Source organism: Lithohypha guttulata, assembly GCF_036872675.1.
Source record: "Lithohypha guttulata strain CCFEE 5908 chromosome Unknown scaffold_3, whole genome shotgun sequence".
Taxonomy (NCBI): Eukaryota; Fungi; Ascomycota; class Eurotiomycetes; order Chaetothyriales; family Trichomeriaceae; genus Lithohypha; species Lithohypha guttulata.
Window position 1 is genome coordinate 3,748,598 of NW_027042752.1, and position 22,494 is coordinate 3,771,091.

The 22,494-nt window shown below is 49.7% G+C and overlaps 6 protein-coding genes across 6 annotated transcripts; 4 read left to right on the plus strand and 2 right to left on the minus strand.

Annotated features, from left to right (window-relative positions):
- Positions 1-734: 734 nt before the first annotated feature.
- LTR64_005159 (uncharacterized protein) lies at positions 735-1,410 on the plus strand (the record flags this gene model as incomplete). Its single annotated transcript, XM_064899500.1, has 2 exons — positions 735-1,343; positions 1,378-1,410. 2 exons carry the CDS (start codon positions 735-737, stop codon positions 1,408-1,410), a joined length of 642 nt encoding a protein of 213 aa, XP_064755457.1.
- A 1,137-nt stretch (positions 1,411-2,547) lies between these two features.
- On the minus strand, positions 2,548-3,606 carry PHO80 (Pho80p cyclin; the record flags this gene model as incomplete). Its single annotated transcript, XM_064899501.1, is given in 2 exon segments — positions 2,548-2,697; positions 2,710-3,606. 2 exon segments carry the CDS (start codon positions 3,604-3,606, stop codon positions 2,548-2,550), a joined length of 1,047 nt encoding a protein of 348 aa, XP_064755458.1.
- An 883-nt stretch (positions 3,607-4,489) lies between these two features.
- LTR64_005161 (uncharacterized protein) lies at positions 4,490-7,270 on the plus strand (the record flags this gene model as incomplete). The annotated part of the gene is made up of 1 exon (XM_064899502.1): positions 4,490-7,270. The coding sequence occupies one exon, from the start codon at positions 4,490-4,492 to the stop codon at positions 7,268-7,270; it is 2,781 nt and encodes a 926-aa protein (XP_064755459.1).
- Positions 7,271-7,496: 226 nt separating this feature from the next.
- Positions 7,497-7,883, plus strand: LTR64_005162 (uncharacterized protein; the record flags this gene model as incomplete). The annotated part of the gene is made up of 3 exons (XM_064899503.1): positions 7,497-7,598; positions 7,691-7,804; positions 7,854-7,883. The coding sequence occupies 3 exons, from the start codon at positions 7,497-7,499 to the stop codon at positions 7,881-7,883; spliced, it is 246 nt and encodes an 81-aa protein (XP_064755460.1).
- Positions 7,884-14,521: 6,638 nt separating this feature from the next.
- On the minus strand, positions 14,522-15,757 carry LTR64_005163 (uncharacterized protein; the record flags this gene model as incomplete). Its single annotated transcript, XM_064899504.1, has 2 exons — positions 14,522-15,306; positions 15,346-15,757. 2 exons carry the CDS (start codon positions 15,755-15,757, stop codon positions 14,522-14,524), a joined length of 1,197 nt encoding a protein of 398 aa, XP_064755461.1.
- A 2,862-nt stretch (positions 15,758-18,619) lies between these two features.
- On the plus strand, positions 18,620-21,343 carry LTR64_005164 (uncharacterized protein; the record flags this gene model as incomplete). Its single annotated transcript, XM_064899505.1, has 2 exons — positions 18,620-19,817; positions 19,902-21,343. The coding sequence occupies 2 exons, from the start codon at positions 18,620-18,622 to the stop codon at positions 21,341-21,343; spliced, it is 2,640 nt and encodes an 879-aa protein (XP_064755462.1).
- Positions 21,344-22,494: the final 1,151 nt, after the last annotated feature.

Here is a 22,494-nt window from a genome sequence, read left to right on the forward strand (position 1 = left end):
GTGCAGATCCACAGAGGCGTACCAATGCCCTTATGCCAGCAAACAAAACTGGTCCTCCTTTTTCCTCTCTTGTGTCCACTATACTACCTGGTACGACCTCATCCCATGATGGTTATATTGGAGAAAATTCTCCACGTTGTAACACTGATGCTTTGACGATACATATCAAGGACAGGCCGGAGTCTGTGCAGAGTACCGCCAATTCGAAACCTCAACGTAACAGCTTATTCAATCGAACGCTGCCACCCGAATTTCTTCCAATTAGTATATCCACATCTATACCTCTAGCCTCAGCCCAGGATATTAAGGTATCAGACTCTGTACAAGAAATCGATCCAGGTAACACAATCGCTCGTGAAGAAGTATTACGAGACCCGGACACGAAACCATCATTGCGCAATACAGCCGTACCATTAGACATCCAAGCCAAGGACCATAATATGCGAACGACGACCAAGCAGATATTAGTCGAAGGACGTTGGCGTGAAGTCATCTTGGGAGATCTTGTCGTGCATATCTCGCTTCAGTGTGCCTTCACGACTCCTGTCAAATTGAGGCACGTCGATTGGCAGTATGGTAGAGTACTGTACAGGACGAAGCAGAATCGTAAAATATTGCTCAATTTCGACAGAACTCTGACTCGAGCCGAGTATGACCACATCTGCCTCCAAGATTAATGGTTCAATTACTTTGCTCTTGGTAGTATTGAGCCATGGCCAGATATCGCCACCGATATGGTCTCACTCGCCACGCGCTTGGAACAAGAGTCAACTACAGCCATATGGGAACATCCACACGACGATTTCATGGTTCTGCTGTACTCCTGCCAGGCTCCATCCTGGAAAGATTTTGGTACGAAACCTACTCGTGACTCTTCACCAAGATTACACATGGCCATAAGACCCAAGTTCAAAGGCCCTGGACTGGACTTATTGGCAGCTACAGTGCAAGGTGTTGCTCGACCGAGCGAGCAGACTCCTGTCATTGACCAAAGAATGCCTGAAGCTATGGCGCAGCTGAAGGATAAGCATCCAGATCAAACAAGGCGACACAATAGTATTGCTGCAGACCATCCCTCTCCACTTCAGCCAATGATTATGGAATTTCCAGCAATAGCGTCCAGCTCACCGAAAAGTCTATCCGCAGAGGCCAAAACAGCGATGGATGGTGCTATGGATATTGAACCTCCTTTGAGATTTGCCCCAGTCGTCAACCAACAAGCAGAAGTTGGACAAGAAACAGAGCACACTGATGTCTCTGAGGCTGAATTTGCCGGGTTCAACGCCAATATCAAGGAGCTCAGCTACCTCAAGCCCGGCAAGGACAAGATCGATCGAAGTAAAGTGAGCATACTTCTTGTATACAGTAAGGTGTCAGAGGATCACGTACAACAGATTCGAAATTGGCTGATCAATAATGGACAACCGTGGGAACGTATTTTTCACAAGACAATATCGAAAGATTGGCCTAAATTTATCGAACAGCTAAGAACCACTGTCGGTGTAATTCTGTTCGACAAGTACTACCCACTGGCATCGCTCGTCCCGCTCTCGCAACTACTTGTCGAGCGGGACAATCTAATATGCTGGCAGGTGGACTACAACAGTCACATACCACAACCATTGAATACACGACGGCTTTTCCCTAGGGGCATGGTATTAACAATTGCGGAAGCATGTTTCGTCAACGATCTGCAGGTCGTACTGAGTGTCTTGAAACATTTCAGAACATGGTACGTGACCAGACCCAGTTCGTCGTCTTGTTTTGTGTTCCCACCAGGAATACGAAAAACAGTACTCGATCAGGCTATTTTATCGACGCAACCTGAGACGATCAAGCTTTTCGCTAGTCTAGCCCTTATACTGGAAGAGTTTATATCAGCTTCTCGACCTTCAACCAGTGATGATGAGCATTTGTTCAGTCCCACCGAGGTGGACCACCGTGACTTTTGTACTGTTGAGCCAGGCTGGCGTGACGTGTACAAAGATATGGCGAAACCTGTACAGGGACAAGTACTGCCCGCTTTCGAACAGCGCAAGCAGGATGAAGACAAAGAAGCCCGTTTATTCAAGTACTTTTCTTCATGGGCACTTTCACGTCTCGGTGACTACAGACGATTTGTCGCGATTATGCATGGCTCGAATAAACCGAGAGAATGTGAGCATGTCCGGTTCTTTAGAGTCAGCAGATTTCTTGACACTCTTAGACAAGCAGGAACTACCACGAGCGGTCAAGAACGAGCAAGATCAAGGACAGGGGAAGGACAGGCTAGAGAGAGGTCAAGAAGTCGAGGACGTCAAGGTTTGACGCCGCAGCAATCGCCTGCGATGCAATCACCCACATTTTGAGCATTGCTGGCTTGGGCGAAACGACACAATCTGCAACAGTTTAGCGTTGTGTTGAAGTAAGGATGTATGGTGTTCTGGCGATGGAAAGCATAAAACGATACCCATTTCAGCGTTGTGTACAAAAGTTATTTTTATGATGGGCACGAATTAGTTTGCGTTAAGAATCATGTACCAAATCTCATTAAGGTTGTCAGAGATGTCAACCAGCATCTCTTGCTAATCCTGTTTGATGCTGATGCGCTGCCCTGCCAGCCGCAGCCTGTTCACTTTCCAGCTCATAACCAGCCGTCCTGTTGACTAAGCTCTTATAATAGTCTACCAAAACTTCTGGTTGTGGCACGATCCTCCACTGCACACGCACCAAGAACTCTTGCTCCAACAGTGCTAATTCCCGCAGACTCACGCCTCCCACTCTTGCATATGTTTTGTTGGTCCAGAAACTATCACTCAGTCCTTTACTCGCGACCGTGGCAGCTGTGATCAGGAAGCGATGCACGGTCAAGCTCGAGATTGTGAATGCTGGGTATAGCGCACACAACTTGTCGATATAGTAGACCATACTCAGCAGAATTGGTGGAGGAAGCGTCGCATGTGTGGTGAGACGCTGCAGGTAATCTGTCACCGATATGCCTGGTGGTGCTCGACTGTGAAATCGCGTCAGATGTCCATCGCGTAAAGGAATGGTGTCGTTGTAACGAATGAGGTCCATGAGCATGCTACTGATCAAGAGGACGAGATCTCGAGGAGCGCAGAGGGAGTAGTCAAGAGGTAGGATACGTGCGGGTTCACTTTCTGGGCGCATCTTCTTCGCAGAGGATGGAGTAGAGGATTTGCGACGCTCTTCTTTTGAGGTGATTGGTGGTATGCTTGCATCGTGATCAGACGAAACTGTAGAAGGGTTTGCAACCTCCTCTGCGGTTGAGTGGTTGCGCTTGTAGGACTGTGAAGGTTTGCGCTGGAGAGGTTCTCGTTTCGCAATTTCAGGTTCGGGTTTGTCAATTGGCAATGACGCCGTTGAAGCAGATGTTGCTATTGTGCCCGTTTGGGCAGCTGACATCTCATTGGGATCCGAGACAGATGGTGACTGGCGAGTTGCAGCTTCAACAATCGCAGCTTCCGAACTGTCTGATTGACTCGACTCCGACTCTTGCTCGACAATCTGCAAATCAGCAATCTGGGTAGCTGTTGTAGGTGTCCTAGACGATGAATCGCTTGGTAGGACAGTTGGTGGTGAATACTGTGTCTGTGCATCTACCATCTGCGGCTTCGGCAGCGCAGTGTGCGATGAGGTCGATATTGGCTCAAGGTGGCTCGGCAAGGTCTGTGTAGAGCGTGAGACGGTGCGGTTTGAGTGGACGGAAGAACTTGACCGCTGATCCTTCGGAAAGCATTGAGTCTGAGAGTTGTGGTGAAAAGTTGTGCAGGAGGATGTGTTGGAGGGAACTGAGTACACGTGGGCCAAATGAGGCTTAACAATTGGTGAGGCCGCTACAGACTTGTTTGAATGTGCCGATTGAGCGCGTTGACGGAACCGGGGACTGTTGTAAGCAGCAGATGGTGTCGCTGGACTCAGACCAGGAGAATGGGTCGCTGCCAGCATCGCAAGATAGTAGACAGAAGAAGAAGCATCCTCGCACTATCTTAGCCGCTGCTTTAGATCTGATCACTTGGTGCTCGGTTGCTCTTGCCTGCTCGAGATTAACTAAGTCACACGTGGTATCTTCGACAGAATGCTTGGTTTGAAAATGCACCACCACGGTTGACGAAGGAATATATTGCAAGGACAGGAATTGTGTTCGCGTTGGCTCGTTATCAGTAATGCCTCATAGCACTGCCGACTCTCGCCCGTTCTTGACAAATGCTTCTTCTGCAAGAATCGCAACTCCAGTTTTGCCTATCAGGCATCAAGGCGATCATGTGCTGGATGACGTATCCGGTTACAGCTTCCTTGTCTAACTTAGCCATGTTGCGCAGGTGCGGATCTCAGTCTGTATCAGCGACAACATGGTCATGAAGCACAAGAATTTCTCATGGCACCTCACCCTTACATGGCTGATGGTAGCAATATGAGATATGCTGTATTTGCTAGTATGTAACTCTTCAACTTATGATAGTCCTAGATATCATACCACATTACCATCATGCAGCTCAGAATAACCACACCAGACGAGGCATGCCGAAGCCTGACTGAAGCGACTGACTTTAACACCCAGCTGGCTACACTTCGCACGATCAAGAACACTCTTACCGGACACGAGTTGCGCAAGATCGAGTACATTAAAGCTGGTCTGATTTCTGTGCTCGATGACTTCTTTACACAGTTCACCAGCTCACAGACTAGTGACGAGCATACTGGAAGCGACCACGACAAGATCGCACTATGGCTGCATGCTTCTTCCATAGTTGGTATCCTGGCCAACAGCGGCACTTCTTTCACAGCACCCATCCTTGCGAGTGACTTGCTTCAACGACTACTTGACCTTCTACACGATACGTCGGATGTGCGACTACAGCTCACGATCTTACGCTCTCTCAACACAATAGCCGACAACCTTCCTCTACAATCCGAAAGGGAATGGATGCCAGACAGGTCTCTGGCTGCACAGCTATTCAAGCGGGAAAACGTCTCGCAGCTGGCAAAGATCATATCTTCTCAGAACACACATCATGAACAACAGGCTATGGAAGCTGCTCTGACTCTTATATGCAAGACCTGCACCAGGGAGAGGGAGAAAAGGATCTTAGTCGAAACCGATATTCTCAATAATTTGTGCGATAAAGTCGTGCAATTCATCAACTTGCAGAAGATTCCAGTATGGCAAGGAAAGAGATTCGGCTACGAATTGCAGCATAGTCACGGCCAACCCCATCAGATCCAAGAGAAAGCTAACCACGTTTCTCTCGTTCTTGAAACCATAGCTCTCATCATCGAGAAATCCGAATCTCATGCTCAAACATTTGTCAGTCATGCTGGTCTTCTGGCCGCTATGAGCGTCCTACCACATACTGAGGATGATATTCAGAACTTCGGTAGCTCTTTCAGCATTCCTCCAATCATCACCATCGCTCTACCGACGGTTCCAGATCCTTATTCCATGAATGCTGCTCGAAGATCGCAATTTCCACCATTGTCTGTCTCATCCTCTGCTCAGAAACGACGAACCTCCGCTATTCAATCACCTCGAGATCAGAATAGTATTATCGTTGAGGAAAACGACAGGGATGAGCAAGGAGAATACTTAATAGTGCCATGGCTACTCTACCTTGTTCGCACAAGTGGAGGAAGAAGACGTTTCGCTGCTGCAAGACTTCTGGGTATTCTCAAGTGTCACAACTTGATGCACCCCACTCGTGCGAGATCATTGGCGGCACTGCTTGTGCCTATTCTTGTGCATATGCTACTGACTCACAACGACTCTGATGCACCTGGTTTCTATGGTCATCTTGTACCATCTGTGCTTGCAATGGTTGTTAAGGACAACGAGTATCTTCAAAAAGCTGCAGTTGAGGTCAAAGCGATTGCCAAGTGTGTCTTCGCATTGAAGACAAGCTTCGAAAATCAAGAGGACATCGCCACAACACTTTGGTGGCCACAGCAATTGACTCATAAATTGACCGACGGCGAGCCAGCTTACTGTCTCGGTCCTGGTGGTCCATCGCCAAGGATGCGCAAGGTCATGACTTGGAGGCAAGGACTTTTACAAGCACTTGCTTCACTCGCCCCTGACAACGAAAGCTATAGGAAGGAAGTCGTTGATGTGGGCGGATTGCCGTTGATCATGCAGGCACTTGAGCCATTCTCAAGTTCGATCGTAGAAGGCGAGATCAAGGGTGATTCTATTCATGTGCATGGCAATTCTCCTGAAGTATTAATTGCTGCATGTGGTGCAGTCAGGGCATTGACACGTTCGGCAACCTCTCTCCGCACCAAGCTCGTTGATGCAGATGTCGCCAAACCTATCATTAAACTACTACAAACTGCCGAGCCAGAAGTACGTATTGCTGCGACCATGGTAATGGCCAATCTGGCACACGATTTCAGTCCAATGAAGCAGACCGTCGAGCCGATTCTTAGGAAGTTGTGCGAACAAGCTCATTCGGCAAATGCTCGATTACGCCATGAATCTTTGTTTGCGCTCAAGGCAATGGCCAATAATTCGAAGAACGATCTCAAGAGGAAGATTGTGGAAGAGCTTGGTCCAAACTGGATCAAGCATCTGATCGCGACCGATCCACATGATGTACCTGCTGGTGAGGTCATCGGCTTAGTACCGAAGGATTATCGCAAAGGATCAATGGTACGTGTGTCAGGAGATGTCAGGATGGACATAGATGAGGATGGCAGCTGGGATGGTAACGAAAGCGACGACGAGTTCAACGCGCATTCGTTACAAGAAGACCTTGATATTCAAGCTGAGCTACTGGGATTTCTACGCAACCTCACGACTGGTGAACGACCAGATGAGATAATTGAGTTTCTGCTCGAGCACATTGGACAGGATGACTTTCTCCAGATTCTTGTGGACAGACTAAAGGCTGGAGTCAGTCAGCGACCCTTGGCATTCTCGCCTCCATCAGCCATCATATTCAACAGTATCTACATTCTCACACATCTCTGTGCTGCAGATCGCAAATATCGACAGACCATTTCACAAAACGTCGTCCTTATGAAACAGGCCTCTGCACTTCTTGGTCACAGTGATCCTTTGGTGCGATGTGCGGCATGCTGGCTTGTTACAAATCTGGTTTACATGAACAGTACAGAAAATCACGAGACGCTGATTCAAAGAGCACGAGATTTGCAGAAAATGGGCATCATGAACCAGATTAGGAGGATGGAGAAGAGTGATCCAGTCATGGATGTGAAGGAAAGAGCAGCTACGGCGAGTGAGTGTTTCAATAAGTTGCTTGATAGGAGTTAGGTAGCAAATGCTACTCACATAGCGAGCACTTTCGAGGACGCGTTTCGGAAGACGCGTCCAGGCGCGTAGTCGTAGCTCTCGGCACATTGAGTGCCGAAGATTACCCAAGTTCGCGTCATTGTTTACATTGACCGACTAGAGCACTATGCATCTTCGCAACCAATTGCAAGTTCATCAATGCCAGCCAACTTCAAGCATCACATCTCTCACACAGCGCGATCGCAAAATGGTGCTGAGTAAAAGCAAGCGCACCTATCCACGCGCCACAATTCGCAAGATTATCAAGGCGCATTGCGAAAAGAATGTCGGACGAAATGTCGATGCACTCGTGAGTCACTCTCGTCACCAGTGCAGAAGTTGAACCAGGCAGCTGCAGCACTAGAGACGCCCAGCGCAAAGACTAACGTATGTGGCATGCAGATCTACCTCGACTACATCCTCTTCGTGCAGCGACTGATGCAGAATGCGACAAGGAAGGCCAAGGAGGCTGATGAGAAGAGACTACAAGCAAAAGACATACGGAAGGTCACTATGGTGAGTCTGTTAGGATGCACTCGCGGATTGACGTGAGAACGCAGACCAGACTAACGAGATTGGTGTCAGACGACCTTGAGGCAGTTTAAAGGCTGAATGCTCTGAGCAAAAGCACAGGATGATAATTAGAGCATGAGACGCAGAATACGTGGAGCAGGTTAAGACGAGGAGGAGTCGCATACGTGCACTGCTTGCCATATTGAACGAGCCTTAACCCAATCGGTTGCACACCATCAACGAGCGGATACAGAATATATTAGTACAACGAAGCACGTCTACCGCGATCCTCCTAGGAACAGCAATCCGCGTGGCAGCATGTACAACAGTCATGCTATGTCATTCTGAGCAGAAGAACCCACCTTGTGAAGTGTAAGCAGAGACGAGTGTGCACAAGAGCTTGTAGTAGTACACAAGATCAGCTTCTAGTAGGGTACATACCCGGCCTCTTGCCGCGTCGCCTGTCCCAAGGCAAGGATAGCAAGATCGCTCGTACTACCTGGATGCCGATGGCTGCACCACTGTGCGCTGGAATGCATAGTGGTGACGATGGATTCTGACTCAGACTTTTTAGTTCGCAGCCGTCGATTCCTGCTTTCCGATCACCATCGCTATATGGCATTTTCGGTATATATCGTCCGTCCTGTCATGCGTGCCACTTTGTGCAGGCGATTAAATTTAGGTCTCAATGTGGTATTGTGGATACAATACAGACAACTACAGTACTCGTAAGGATCTGCGGATACCAGGTCTGTGATTATAATTCGTCTAAAATGCTAACAATGAGCCGCAAACCTGAAGAAAGGCTGGAAGGACGTTACGACTCTAGCCTTGTTCATGCCTAGAATTGAGGCCTGGGCAGCTTTTTATGACTGGGCACAATATGTAGTAAAGATGCTGAAAAGTTGCCCATCCGTTCTGCCAACCTTTTAAGACACTATTCTACAAAGCCCTAAGTCCCATCAGCGTTCCACACAAGTCGGCCACGGCGATCGGCCTTCCGTCATGTCACGATGGTTTGCCGCCCTGACAGAAACCTTGGACATGATGCGCCAAGCGACTGAGGAAGAGGACAAAGATCGGATGAACCGAATCTGGTGCATGCGCCGTGTTCCAGGCAACGCTGCCGGCGATCGTGAGGTCTTTGCATTCCATCTGGAGGTATGGCAACGCTGCAGTGGGCAGGTTCTGTTCGGTACGCGGTCCACACCTGTGGCTACTTGCGAAGGACATGTACGTGTTGGCGATCAGGCAGCACTCCTTCCAGGATGCGCTCATCCCGTGGTATTGAGACCGGGTCGAAACACCTACCAGTTCATCGGTCTTGCCTACGTAGGTGACATTATGCAAGGCGAAGCATGGCGTAGTGAACAGTATAAGCGACAAAAGTTGCATATCGTTTAGCTTAAAACAAATGTGTGTTCCCGACATCACGGAACCTACAGTAGAGTGGATCTATAATAAAGACTTACTGCACCACGATAAGTTCATTTCTCAAGCACAAGACATACTAGTCGCGGACTGATCTCGGCCTATCAGAGAGTTAAGAAGGCTTCAAATCGAGCTTGTTAGACAGACTACTGAGCGCCTTCTCGCTGTGTGGGAAGTCACTTTACCAGCCGGCAGGACCACTGACTTCTCATCTGCATTAGCCATCGAGGGCACATCCCTCCACGAGTCCGGTAGAGGTGGCACATTGACCACCACGCTCACCGTCTTGCCTGATACTGAACCACATCGATCTTCGGTAGCTGTAGAGCCCCGCCGAGTCAGTCCTTCGTCTCCCTGTTCGCTAGCTGTCATATCTTCGTTGCTTTGATCAGCCTTACCAACTGTGTTGGTCTGATTACTGTGAACTGATCGGGCCTCATCTGCTGGCTGAGGCTGAGATTGATGCTGCTGACTTGTTTGTTCTACGTCGTCGTGAAGGCTGAGCTTGACGAAATGATCGGGCACTCTAGACTTTCAGCGCTTTTTGCCGCTTCGCTTTGTCTAGCCGGATGATGTGATCGTCTGCGAGATGGTTAAGAAAGGCGACTCGGCTGATCATTACAGGAAGCTGTCGACAGTTAGGGTGAGGACAGATAGTTCTCTTACCGTGGAGGGCATGGTCTTGAATGTGTCGCTTCTAGGTGGTGAGGTTGAGGTGCTGGTGGTGCTCGCCTTGTCTAAGGTATGTGGGACACAGCCCGGGTCGAATAACATTGTGACGAAAGGTTACTATCGACAATTGCTGAGCAGGTTGATCGGCATACATCCACGCATATGCTGCCCATTCCTTACGGTCATCATACCACTAGAAACACAAGAAGCAGAACTCGGCAAAGCTGCCTATATTTTTCTGTGACCGCTTGCGGCAGTGGTAGACATGCGACCACCACGTTGTGTACCTTCCCAGGTATACTTGCCAGCCGATATGTATCACAGATCAGAGCGATTTTGTTGAGAGTGGTACAATACGTCTGGTGTGCTCGTGTACTACATAGTGCAGTCAAGTCCTGCATTACTTGGCGACCCACTGTGTCTCGGAGACTGCCTTCACGAAAGACTGTGCTAGCTAGCCGGTCTCGCTTGGGCATGAGCTTACGGGTCTGGCTGAACCTTCGGCTGGACAATTTAAACTGAATAGTCGCTATTTGTACACTGTGCACCGATTGTCATTTCAAGCCACTCGTATTGCCATTACTTTTTGGGAAGTCGGTGTACCATTGATGAGTGAGAGGAGAAGCCCTGTCACAAAAGTGTTTGCAGCTACGTGTCTCTATGAAGCAGCTTAGTAACATGTCTTTCTGACGCGAAGGATACGAGGGAAGCTCTGAACGACGACATCGAAGCTTCACGCTGGAAAGTGGTTGGGAGATCGACGGCTACTGTCCTTGGATCGTTCTATGTTTTACCGCAGGTCAGGCGACTCTGTTTCCAAGGAAAACTTTATAGGAAAGCGTCTGGCCAAGGGAAGACAACTTTTTGTACCGCCGTTCGACTAAAAAAGCAGAGTCCGTTAATCCATCTCCGGGTTCTGAGTAAGGGAAGATCTTGGTCATGGATGTATGACCCCAATCCAAGCTCCAGTGATACATGTTCCTTAGTTGGGTTTTGAAGGTCTTGGAAGGGTGAGTAGGAGGCACTGTGCCATGAGGTGAAGACCCAGAAGGGTAGGTCACGCTGGTCTGGTGCGACAAAAACCCCGCAACCAGTGCGATGACCCGAGAGCTTTCCGACTACTAGCATACGTCTTTCATTCCAGGCGTGAGCCACTTCCCTCGCCATCGCAATCATAAACTCATCTCGAGCCTTTAAGTGAACCTTTTCCCTCATTTCTGCTATGAAATGATGAAGCTGATTAGCAAGTGGGAGATGTAACGATTCTACCTCGTAAGCGAGCAGCGTTAAACATGTCCACAAGCTGTCGTACGACTGCTTGGACCTTCCAGAAGAGAGGTTTAGACGTTTTTTGTTCGTGATGCCGGATTTAAGAGCACACGAGATCTGCCAGAGATACCCTGTGGTCCTTATCCCATCAGCACACAACTGTACGTTTGAAAAACGGCAATGTTTAAAGAAAGTAAGGGTATCCATTCCCATTGGAGGTTGTACATGGTGGAATATCTGTTGTCGAAAGAATTCAGCGAAGCCTCTGTGAGATGCCCGATGGATTTGCTTGTGGTTGTCCAGAATCTCTCCATTGAGAAGCGCCTGAACGAATAAGGACAGTCCCAAGCTAATAGCGTCCCGCTGTTCTAGCGCTTTCTCATCAAGTCGTCTGCCATAAGCACAGCAATTGGCCGCAATGGCAAGAGAGTCCCGTGGATACTTAATTCGGCGCCGTTGGAGGTCGGCCATAATGAAGGATGAAAGGGTATGTCCCCGATGTCTTCCACATTGGTAGGATGTCTGATATCGCTCCGCTTTTCGAGTTATTGTTCTTTGCACAAAGTGTTTCTCCGCCCCGTTTAGTATAGTACCACGTTGGCAAGCCAAACCAAAAATAGTAAGTTGTGTGCGCAAATCGACGGCCGGTATCTCAATCTCACCTCGCATAGTTCCAAAGATCGTATTTTCCTCTGTCAAGCTAGGCTCACACGGGATAAGAACGAACATCTTGCGCGCTGCACAGTATTCTTCTTGAAAGATCCAGCATCGCCGCCACCAAGGGTCAGCCAAGAGACAACCGAACCACTTAAGCACTCGCCAGAAGCCACTTGGCCTGAGTACAGGCGGCAAATCGATGACAGTTTCTTGGCCAATGCCTTGGAACAGGGAACCATCCATCAATGCAGTCAAAGCGTCAAGTTGCCACCGATGATCCACTTTACTTGTCAGCATACCAACCGAGCAAGGACTTCTAGCATAAAGACGGTCCATGGAGTGCATCGCAACTTGTTGCCTTTCAGAGTCTTCCTGATCAAGACACTCGTGGTCTATCCAGAAGCCCCTCAGGTGATGATGTCGCACATAATGAACAGCGCGATGTATGATTGTGTCCCTGACGAGGCTAGGACGTTCCTCACCATTAAGCTTCTTAATCCTGAAGCTTCCATACTTGCCAGATTCGTATGGTGCAGGATGCCTGGGATAGGAGATGGTAACGTATTGGAACTGCTGCTCATCGAACAAATCCGCTTCTACCTCATGTAGGACGAAACATTGGGACATGTGCTTCCTAGAGATTCTCGCCGTGGATGATGTCGACGTTTTGTGTGTAGTCAAACATATCAGCCTTGCCATCCAACCGAACGACTTGAGTTTGGCTTCTTCAAAATCTTGAACCTCCAAAATCTGCTCGACCACCGAGCGTTCTGGACATAACCGATGTAGGGAAAAGTCCTTAACATCGTTCAACATGATGTCGCTACGTACAGGAAGCCTCTCAGAAGAATGCCGTCCGGCTCGCTTTCAAATCTGTAAAATTTTAGGGCCCAATCTGCATTTTCATTGACAGTAACATGAGATTGCTACAGCAAACCGTTCAGCCATCAGCAGCTGATATTCTCATACTTCGCACGACACTGAGCAGAAGAAACATTTCTCATTCGATCAAAGTCTATGGTTGTTTGTGACGGCAGTTCTAGTTGAAATAATTTTCACTGGTTGGTCAGAAGCGTTGTCCTCCTGCAAACATCTTGGTTCAAACCGGTATTGGCAACTGCAAAATCTGAATGGCCTACAACAACATTTTGAGTCAACCGGTGTGACAATTGTTCACATCAGCGGTCAACTTTGACAAGGATAAATTGTCGTGTTGAAATACGACGCCTTCTTAGCTGGCTTGGCTAACATGTTGGCCATTGGGTACAATGTACATTCGTGTTTGATTGGCGTATCGAACCGGTGAGATTTGGATCGTATGAATGCTTTCCACATGACAGGCCAATAAACAGGATGGAAAGAACAATGAAGCCGGATGGCAGAATAACCGTCGGGAAATTGCCCAATAGATTTAGAAAGGCTGCTTCGAGATAGCGCAGAAGTGCACTTTATGGTAGGGGCAGGAGAGCGCTCGAGACCTGAACACGCGAAAAGCCAGCGTTGGTTGAATGTGAACATACATGCGCCCGCAGTTCTCACTGAGCGGCTACTATTGGAATCGTTCCAATTGCATATCCAGAAATTTAGCGGCTGGAGCGACAGAAAGGCGAGGATGGAGTTCGGCATTCAAGCCTGCATGACTAGTGCCACGTTGTTCCGGCGTTGAAATGCACGCTCAATCGTGGTTTGGACATTGAAGTTGACGGAACTTGAGATTTGTGCTTTACTCTTTGGCCCGCAGTTTACGTCAGCATCAGCGCAATTCGGAATGCTACGCTGTGTAAAAGACGGAACCTTTGCAGTACTATGGACAAGGAGCAGGACATAACGCACAGGAAGGCACTAACGGCAGCCGTTTGGGGCATTGTACTTTCAGCTGCTTTCGGCTTTGTCTCTATGGTTGCTGGTGTCGTGTCAATGTGGGCCGGAATCAAGTCTTACCAGGTGTCTCTTATAGCGTATAATCTGTCACTAATTCAGGCGAATGTGAGTCGAAGTGGAGATAATAGAAACATTTGAAACGAAGACAGAGCTCATGGATCCTATACTCAAGACCATGTCCCTACAGAACGAATGCAATGCGCGTACAGCATTGTAAAGGGCACTGTAGACACTATGCCCTCGTCACGTCTACTTCTCTAGAGACGTAGTCTCATATCATGCCAGTGGTCCAACAACATAATCTTTGCTGCAGAACCACGAATGGTGGCGGCAGGAACCGACCACAGGAGTATAGTGGCAAGGAAAGCTTTGATGTCGACAAGTCAGGAAGCTAGCCCTTTCCACTTACCAGCAGATTTGTGGCGTGCCATGAGCCATAAGCCAGTAGCGCTCAGCGTCTTTCCGAAGCACAGAGCCTGCACCACAGCTTCTGTACCGACATGTCGCTTGATGTATGTAGGCAGTCGACCAAGATCTCTAGAACACCAAGCACGAAACTTCAACCAATCAGAGAAGGTGGGGTGAATTTGGGTGTATTGTAGCAGATAGCGTGACCTTGATCCATTCTCTAAGAACTGATAAGTAGCAGCATAGTCTGCTAGCTTGGTGCAGTGATCAACCACGCTTCATTGGTTGGCCTCTCCACAGCAAATGGTTGTTTTCCAGTTCCAGGCACGAAACGATTTTTTCCCACAAATTGAGATATTGTGGATTCACCCTGGTCGTTCATCAGTCGAGCTTGTAGAACTATCAACTCACCCACTCATCCCTACAGACATCGACCTCTTCATGCATGACCGAACATCGAGCAACCTCTGTATCAGAATCGTGGTCGCGCTCCGTTGCTGATATACTGTGTATCGTGGTGTCCGGAACATTGACCATCTGCAGTAATGACTTTCCTACAAGCTGTGCATATTCTTGGTCCTCGCGCACCATGTCTACAACCACCGACTCTTCTAACCGATCTAGTTCTACTCTTCGGGCTGCAATATCCTTCATCTTGACCGCAAGCTGGGACTCGAGCAGGTCCTTGTTGCCTTTGAGGTCTTCAATGGCAAGATGGGTCTCGCGACGGAGTCTGGACAAAGACTGCAGACAGCCTCGGTCGTGCAGGAGCCTCGACAACGACTCGGCGTCCTGGAGATACAGACCAATTCTGTTGGCGCTGATTCGTAGTCGGTGGACGGCAGTGTGTCGTATCTGTGCGATAGTATCCAACAAGTCGTTGAAGGGTTTGCCGAGCTCGGCGACATCTTCAACCAGAAACTTGTCCTCTCTTGATTCCATCTTTCGCGTCCAGATGTTCAACTCTAAGGCTTCAGCACAGTCCCATCCTTCGCTCTTGATCAGTTCTGGCATCGAGGCAATGGTGAAATCATAACAAGCGCGTTCCAGTGTTTCTTGCGCAAGCACCAACAGTTTATGTTGGGTCTGAAACGGCAGGTATACTGGGTATAGGGAGGTTGGAGCAGCGATTGCGTTATGCGTCCTTTTATCCGGTACAATCGCTGACGGTCCCGCAACTGGACATCCTGTCAGCGGTTTGAAGGGTCCAGTCTGACAGGACTCACCAAAGTCGTCAGCTCGACGCTTGCCCAGTGCACGATCACTCGCATGCACGCCTTTGTCAAGACGCGAAGAGCCCTCAACAGCGACTTGGATGGCATCAGCCTCAGAGCGTGCTGCTTCTTTTTCCGACGCTGACCGTTCCGCGCTCTGTGCTGGGGAGACCTCAAACACTTCAGGAAATCGAATCTTCGCTTTCAAGGTTGATTCGAAAACTTGCTGTTCAAGAAGACTTCTGACAACATTGCATACATCGTCGATATTATGTGACTCGATCAGCGCCTTGACGTTGGCATTAGTCTGCTGCTTGAGGATGAACTCACGGATCTTTTTCTGCTTTCGCAGTTGTGCATCAGTGCCGCGAATCACATTGTTCAAAGCGAGATACACAGATCTTTCGTCAGGCTGGTTGTTCATTAGCTATACGGTCGCACGTCAAGGACACGAACAACAATGTCTCGTAAAGACCAGCAAAGAGGCTCGTTGATACGAATGGATGAGGGTCCAAATTTCTAGTGATGTGAACCTGCGTTCCTCTCAATCCGACGGATACAAAATGCAGGATTTAGCCCTTCGCTCACAAGCGCTTTACCTTCCCACTGATCAATTCCCGCACATTACAACTAACAAACACAGCACGAATTTGGGCTGATTTGGCTGTTAGACAGGTTAATATGACAGATGACATCTCAGCAGACTCTAGTGTCATACAAGTACTGTTGAGCAAACGCTAAACTGTCGCTTTTATCCGAACCACTAAATTTGGATCTGAGGATTGAGTCCAAACTGTGACGAAATTGGGGTATAGACCCGAGTATCGAATTTGCATGCCTAGGATCGATCAGGGTGCTATAAACACGACTGCCTGCACGTGTGAGCAGCGTGCCACAGGTGACGAGCCAACTTTATTAGCATACAGATGTTAATGTTGTCACGACCAGGAATGGCAAGAGACAATTAATGCATAAGCTATCTCCAAATATGCCAAGAACGTTGACACGAAAACTGCCACCACAAATATTGGAATGAATGTCACCGTCAGCTGCCATCAAGACAGTTGGAATTCCAGCCTTTGGTCTCCAGTGAAACTTGTTCATCCGAAGCTTATGCAATCTACTCCCCAGGCTTATTTGATCCCGTTTGAATTCTAGATCTGGCTTTGAGTCATCCTTTTGATCTTAGCTCTGTTTAACTGCTTGGATTCCATAGTCAGTCTTCCCATTCGGTTCATGATACAGAATGTCAAGCAGACCTGTGTGGCTCGCTCGTGTTCTGGAAAGCGGTGATTTTTCAGACCTGACAATCGTGTGCGAATCTCAAGGTTTCCGAGTTCACAAGGTCGTGGTATGTCCGCAATCAGTCTTCCTTCAAGCGGCATGCATGACCTCGTTTCAGGTAAGAGAGGCAATCTTCGCTCAGGACGAGCCCGGCTTAAGCTACAGTGACAGGAGTTCGCCGGTGCAACGATCGAACTACGAGCGGACAATCTCTCGTATGTAACACGAATGGTGTCTTTCTTCTACCGAGGCACTTACGATGCGTTCGACAACAACAAATACACCAACCACGCCGGAGTCTTTGCTTTGGCTGTCAAGTACGGCATACCAGATCTCCAGGAACTGGCGTGTACACGATACTGGACGTTATGCCAGAAAGGGTGGGCTGCGTTGGATTTCTTGGAGTCTGTGCCTGGTATCTACGAGGACACTCATAGCAGCGTCCGTGGGTTGCGAGATTACGCTCAGAAGTGTGCGCGTATACACATTCATGGTCTGGCTGCCGACGAGATCAATCGCACCAGATGGCGGGATGTCTGTCTTGCTGTTCCAGAATTTGCCTTTGACGTGCTCACCTGTTTTGCACAAATGCCCACGCTGGGAGAGTGCCAATTTTGCGGACCGAACCAGATGTTGGAAATCTTGCAGTGTCGCTGCACACGCTGTGGCAAGGGAGGCGCCCGTTGTGGTTGAGCATGTAATTGTTACCCTGACGTGCCACTCAAGCAAATCCCGATTCCACCTTACCGCCACTCGGAGGCGACTCCATCCTGTTCGACCAATCTGTCCAGCAAGACGCACCGTCAGAACCAGACGTTCCCTCTACAGCACCAACTCCAAGCAAACAAAGCTTAATCTGTCCTTCCTGCCAGCGCTGAATGCAGAATCGGTCACAACTGGCGCAAATTTTGCTCCAACCCTGAACCATGATGTCCTCGCGGTCATGAGGCGTAGGGTCCCTAAAGGTTGACGAGTCCATATCTGCACGACCTACAAACGTGGTATGCAGGAGGCTTCTTGTTTCAGTACAATACTTTATGAATCTGAGATCAACTAATCAGAATACTGCAGCTGGCAGTCTTACAAGTGGTGTCTCCAGCAAAAGCTGGAGAAACTGGCTACATGATTGGGCGGCCTGTCAGCGGGGCTACCGTCAATCTAGGGCTGCACCGCCATGCAAGCGTCGTCTGCAAATTCCCTCGAGACTATCAGGTCGACCTCGTGTATAGCTCTATACCGTTGACCGACTAGGTTCTTGCGGCTGAGGTTGGCCTGCATCAGTACTGGACTTTGTAGCCGGCATCGCTCCTGTTGTACACGTGAGGTCGATGTCTCCAAGTCAAGGTGATGAAACGACCACATGTCCTACCACCGAAGTACAACGTGCCTTATTCAGAGTGACCACTTTTTTGTCCTCAGCCCTTACGTAGAATCCCAAGGAATCTACGTGTCATTTCAGTGTTACGAACGAGCTTGTATTGTACATGTGGTATTCGGCCGAACGATCATCGGGCTACACCATGGGATATATTGTAACGATGCAAGTCAAGGACTGACTATATTTCAAGCCTTCGAAGTCGAGGTACTCTAGTCCTGTTTCACGATGTAGGGTATTCCACCATGTCGGGATGTGGTTTAGTTAGTTCTACATGCCATCGTTTCGGGGGATGGCTGCTGTGTAACGTAGCTATGAGCCTGACCGTTGAGACATTACCTATTTGTCCGATTCGCGGCAAAGTGGCCTGCTAGAGATGCTTGACCTGGCCTGGAGAACCAGTGCTGTCGAACTAATGTCCTAACTGCGGGGCTCGCCCATGCACGTGAAGTTACATGCCCATGCACTTTTGTAGGACTCTAATAGGCGCTGCCTGCGTCTGCAATGTTGCTGCATCTGTACTGCTGCTGCGGCTGAGCGACCTCGCCTCGACCGTGCTCTCAGTGCGGCTTGATACCGCCTGATCATGCATTCTTACTCTGATCATGACTTCCATGTGTTGCAGCAATGGCTGAAGCTGCGGCTGTCGTTGGTCTTGTCGCGTCCATCGCATCGCTTGTCGACTTGGGGCTGAAGATCACCACGCGACTCCACGACTTCACCACCAGGACGTCTGAGGTGCCTGAGTCGTTCAGGTCGCTCGAGAAGCGACTGCCACTGCTCACATCCACTCTGGGGCTCATTCAGCAGCAAGCTGACGCTGGACGGCTCTCCCTCGAAGTCTCGACCGCGCTCCGATCCCTGACCCAGAGTACAGCGACCCAGCTACAAGTGGTCGAGAAATGTCTGTCCCAGATCACTCCTCCTTCCGATGCCTCGCGTCTGCGTCGAGCGGTCAAGGCACTGCAGAGTTTGACCAAAGATGGAGAGATCCGAGTGGCAGTCGAAAGAATACAGCAAGACATCGACTTCCTCGTCTTGCATCAGACCACCCAGCATGTCGACGTGGGTGACCAGATCCTAGCAGCTCTCGCTCAGTTACAGCTTGGACCAATCCCGACATCATCCCTTCCACCCCATCGAGGGCATGTTGTTGGAAACGTGGCTGTCTACGACCAGGCCCGTGTTCACCTAGGTGATATCTACCAGGTACACCAGCAGCCCGGAGCAGACTCGCTCAAGGTGTTTGGTCTTTGCTTGACCTCGGCGCCGTTGATGGAGCGTGACAGCTTTGTGGGACGGGCCCGGGAGCTCGAAGAGATGGCACGAGCTCTGCGACCTGGCGAGCCTGCGGTGGAACAACGGCGAGTGGTGTTGGGTGGACTGGGGGGTATGGGAAAGACACAACTGGCCATCGCCTATGCTCGAGAGCATGAGGCCAGCTACACTTCGGTGTTGTGGCTCAATGCCACTAGCGAGCTCACAGTAACGGCCAGCTTTCGATCGATAGCGGAGACCCTGCCCAGCGCATCATCAGTAGCGAAGCTGGATGACGATGAGGCGCTTAGACATACGTTTAGATGGCTGTCAGACGTCAGGAACACACAGTGGCTGTTAGTATACGACAACTACGACGATCCCGATCAATATAAGATCACGAAGTACATCCCCACAACGTGCAACGGAACGATGATTATCACGACCCGTCTGCCTGCGCTCGTCCAGGGTCAGCGCATGCGACAGGTTCGGGTCTCGTCCATGGAGGATGTCGAGGAGAGCTTACGGATCCTACAGAACCGATCGCGACGGGATAACGTCCGACAAGGTAAGTAACCTGTTCTGCCGCAGTTATCTGTGTCTAAGTGTATGCGTGCGTGCGTGCGTTCTAAAGACTGACTATAACATACAGACCCTGATGCTCACCGGCTGGCCCAACGCCTCGCTGGTCTTCCCCTCGCCCTAGCCACAGCTGGTGCGTACCTAGGAAAGACCACCCTGACTTTCCGCCAATACCTCGAAGCCTACGAGCAGCACTTTAACATCCACCCTCGACGACCCGTCAACCTAGAAGAGTACACAGACAGAACCCTCCACACAACCTGGGACTTGACCTACCGTCGACTCGAGTACGACGATCCGCTTGCAGCTAAAGTGTTGAAGCTGCTAGCATACTTCGACCACCAAGAGATCTGGTTCGATTTGCTCCATGCGGGGATAGAGGACGAGTCACCTGACTGGCTCCGAGAGGTAGCGGGCGACCAGATCGATTTCGAGAACACCATGGGCACGTTAGTGGACTACTGTCTGGTAGAAGCTCGACCCCAAACCAGGTCATACGGGATGCACAACTGCGTGCACGACTGGACGCTGGCACAACTCAACCAGCCCCAAAGCGAGCCGCTGTTCTGGTATGTCGTGCAATGCGTGACGGGTAGCGTTAACGAGGATGACTGGGACTCCCTCGCACAGCTTCGTTACGCCCGTCTCGCCCGTCACGCACTGCGATGCGCCAGTCCTCGTTTCACACCGCTTACCCATCCGGACGAGATCTCACCTGACCATCTTACACAAGTCGTCAAACTTGCGGAGATTTTAAGCCAGCAAATCCAGTATTCGGCAGCTGAGCAGATGTACGTGCGAGCACTGGCTGGGAAAGAGAAAGCACTAGAAGCAGGCCACACCTCGATCCTCGACACGGTCAATAACCTGGGCCTTCTATATATGGATCAAGGTAAGCTGGACGAGGCCGAGCGGATGTTTATACGAGCACTAGCTGGGAAAGCGCTAGGGCTAAACCACACCTCGACCTTCAACACGGTCAACAACCTGGGCCTTCTGTATACAAACCAAGGCAAGCTAGACAAGGCGGAGCAGATGCACGTACGAGCACTGGCTGGCCGCGAGACAGCGCTAGGACCTGACCACACCTCGACCCTCGACACGGTTAACAACCTGGGCGTTCTGTATATGGATCAAGGTAAGCTAGACGAGGCGGAGCAGATGTACATACGAGCACTAGCTGGGTACGAGAAAGTACTAGGAGTAGGCCACACCTTGACCCTCAACACGGTTAACAACCTGGGCCTTCTATACAAGAACCAAGACAAGCTGGACGAGGCCGAGCAGATGTTTATACGAGCACTAGCTGGGTACGAGACAGCACTAGGACCTGACCACACCTCGACCCTCGCCACGGTCCGTAACCTAGGCCTGCTGCGTGAGCGCCAAGGTCGACTTACAGAAGCTGAACCCCTATATCAGCGAGCCCTGGCAGGATATCAGAAGCGACTGGGTAGGGAGCACCCAAAAACTTGCGGTGTAGTAGACGACCTCACCAGGCTCCACCACTAAAAAGGTCAAATACAGGACGAGCTCATAGTGTACAGACATGGATATAACTCTACGTAGTATGCTGCGTTGTACAGTACTAGGAGTGCATGTTACACTCTTCGTGGTTTGTCTCTACAGGTGTTCTCCATATAAGTCGTGGTTCATAAGCGCCGCAGGGCGAACACGTTCTCAAATGACGCTACAGTGATGTCGTGTCACGACTTATCATGCGACCAGGTCTACGGCCAGGCATGCGACTGGACGTACGGCTTGGGGCACGCCTAGGCACAGGACCGGGCTCACGTCACAAAGCGGCCCAAAACAGAATCAGCCAAGGACCGAATCAAAACAGGACTGACCTGAAACCAACTCTGTGTAAAGGAAGGTTTAGCGAAGCTAAACTATAAAAGATATCATGCTCAGCGCGATCAGCCTGATCAGTAGTGCTCAGCACTGAGTATACTGATCAAGGTGAGCAGCACTGATCAAGTCATTGCAACCCCTAAGTATATAGACTGTCGGGGGACTCCGTCCTGTTCTATCTTAATTAGTCTATTCTACCTAATTACGTACCTCTGGTGTGACAGCGATTCATCGCCTGAAGGGCGATGCTAAAGAGCGGTCGACACGCAGTCTACTTATCTATAGTATCACGTGCCTTTCTTCCCCGCCTAGTCTTAACCTAGCCTAGTCTCTGTGACCGTAACATAGACCCAGTACACTCCCTAGTTACTTAGATAGATTCTTCGTAATCAATCTCCCTCACCAATTCCACCGGTACCTTCTAAGTACCTTCCTGTCGTGTTCACGCTTCTTGTTACTAACCAGCCAACATACCACCCCACTGCCTGTGATCAGACCTACTTACCCTAGGCCTAGGAACTTGCGTGATATGTCGCACTAGAACGGAGATTACCGGTGACTCAGTATATAGCATGCGATTTGTAGAGCAGCACGTCTCGGGCTTGTTTAGAGATGTGTGAGCGTAAGCTATAATGGATAAGGCCTGCCTTTCTTCTAGAGTCCCTATCTTTACTAAAGGCGACGTCGATCCTGTATATTGCTGTAGCTCGGAGAGCGTACTAACCTCGAGCTTGTTACGACCGTGCGCAGAGACTGCGCCTGGCGGTGTAACAGCCTTATATGCTAAGCCTTCCAAACTATCACCAACA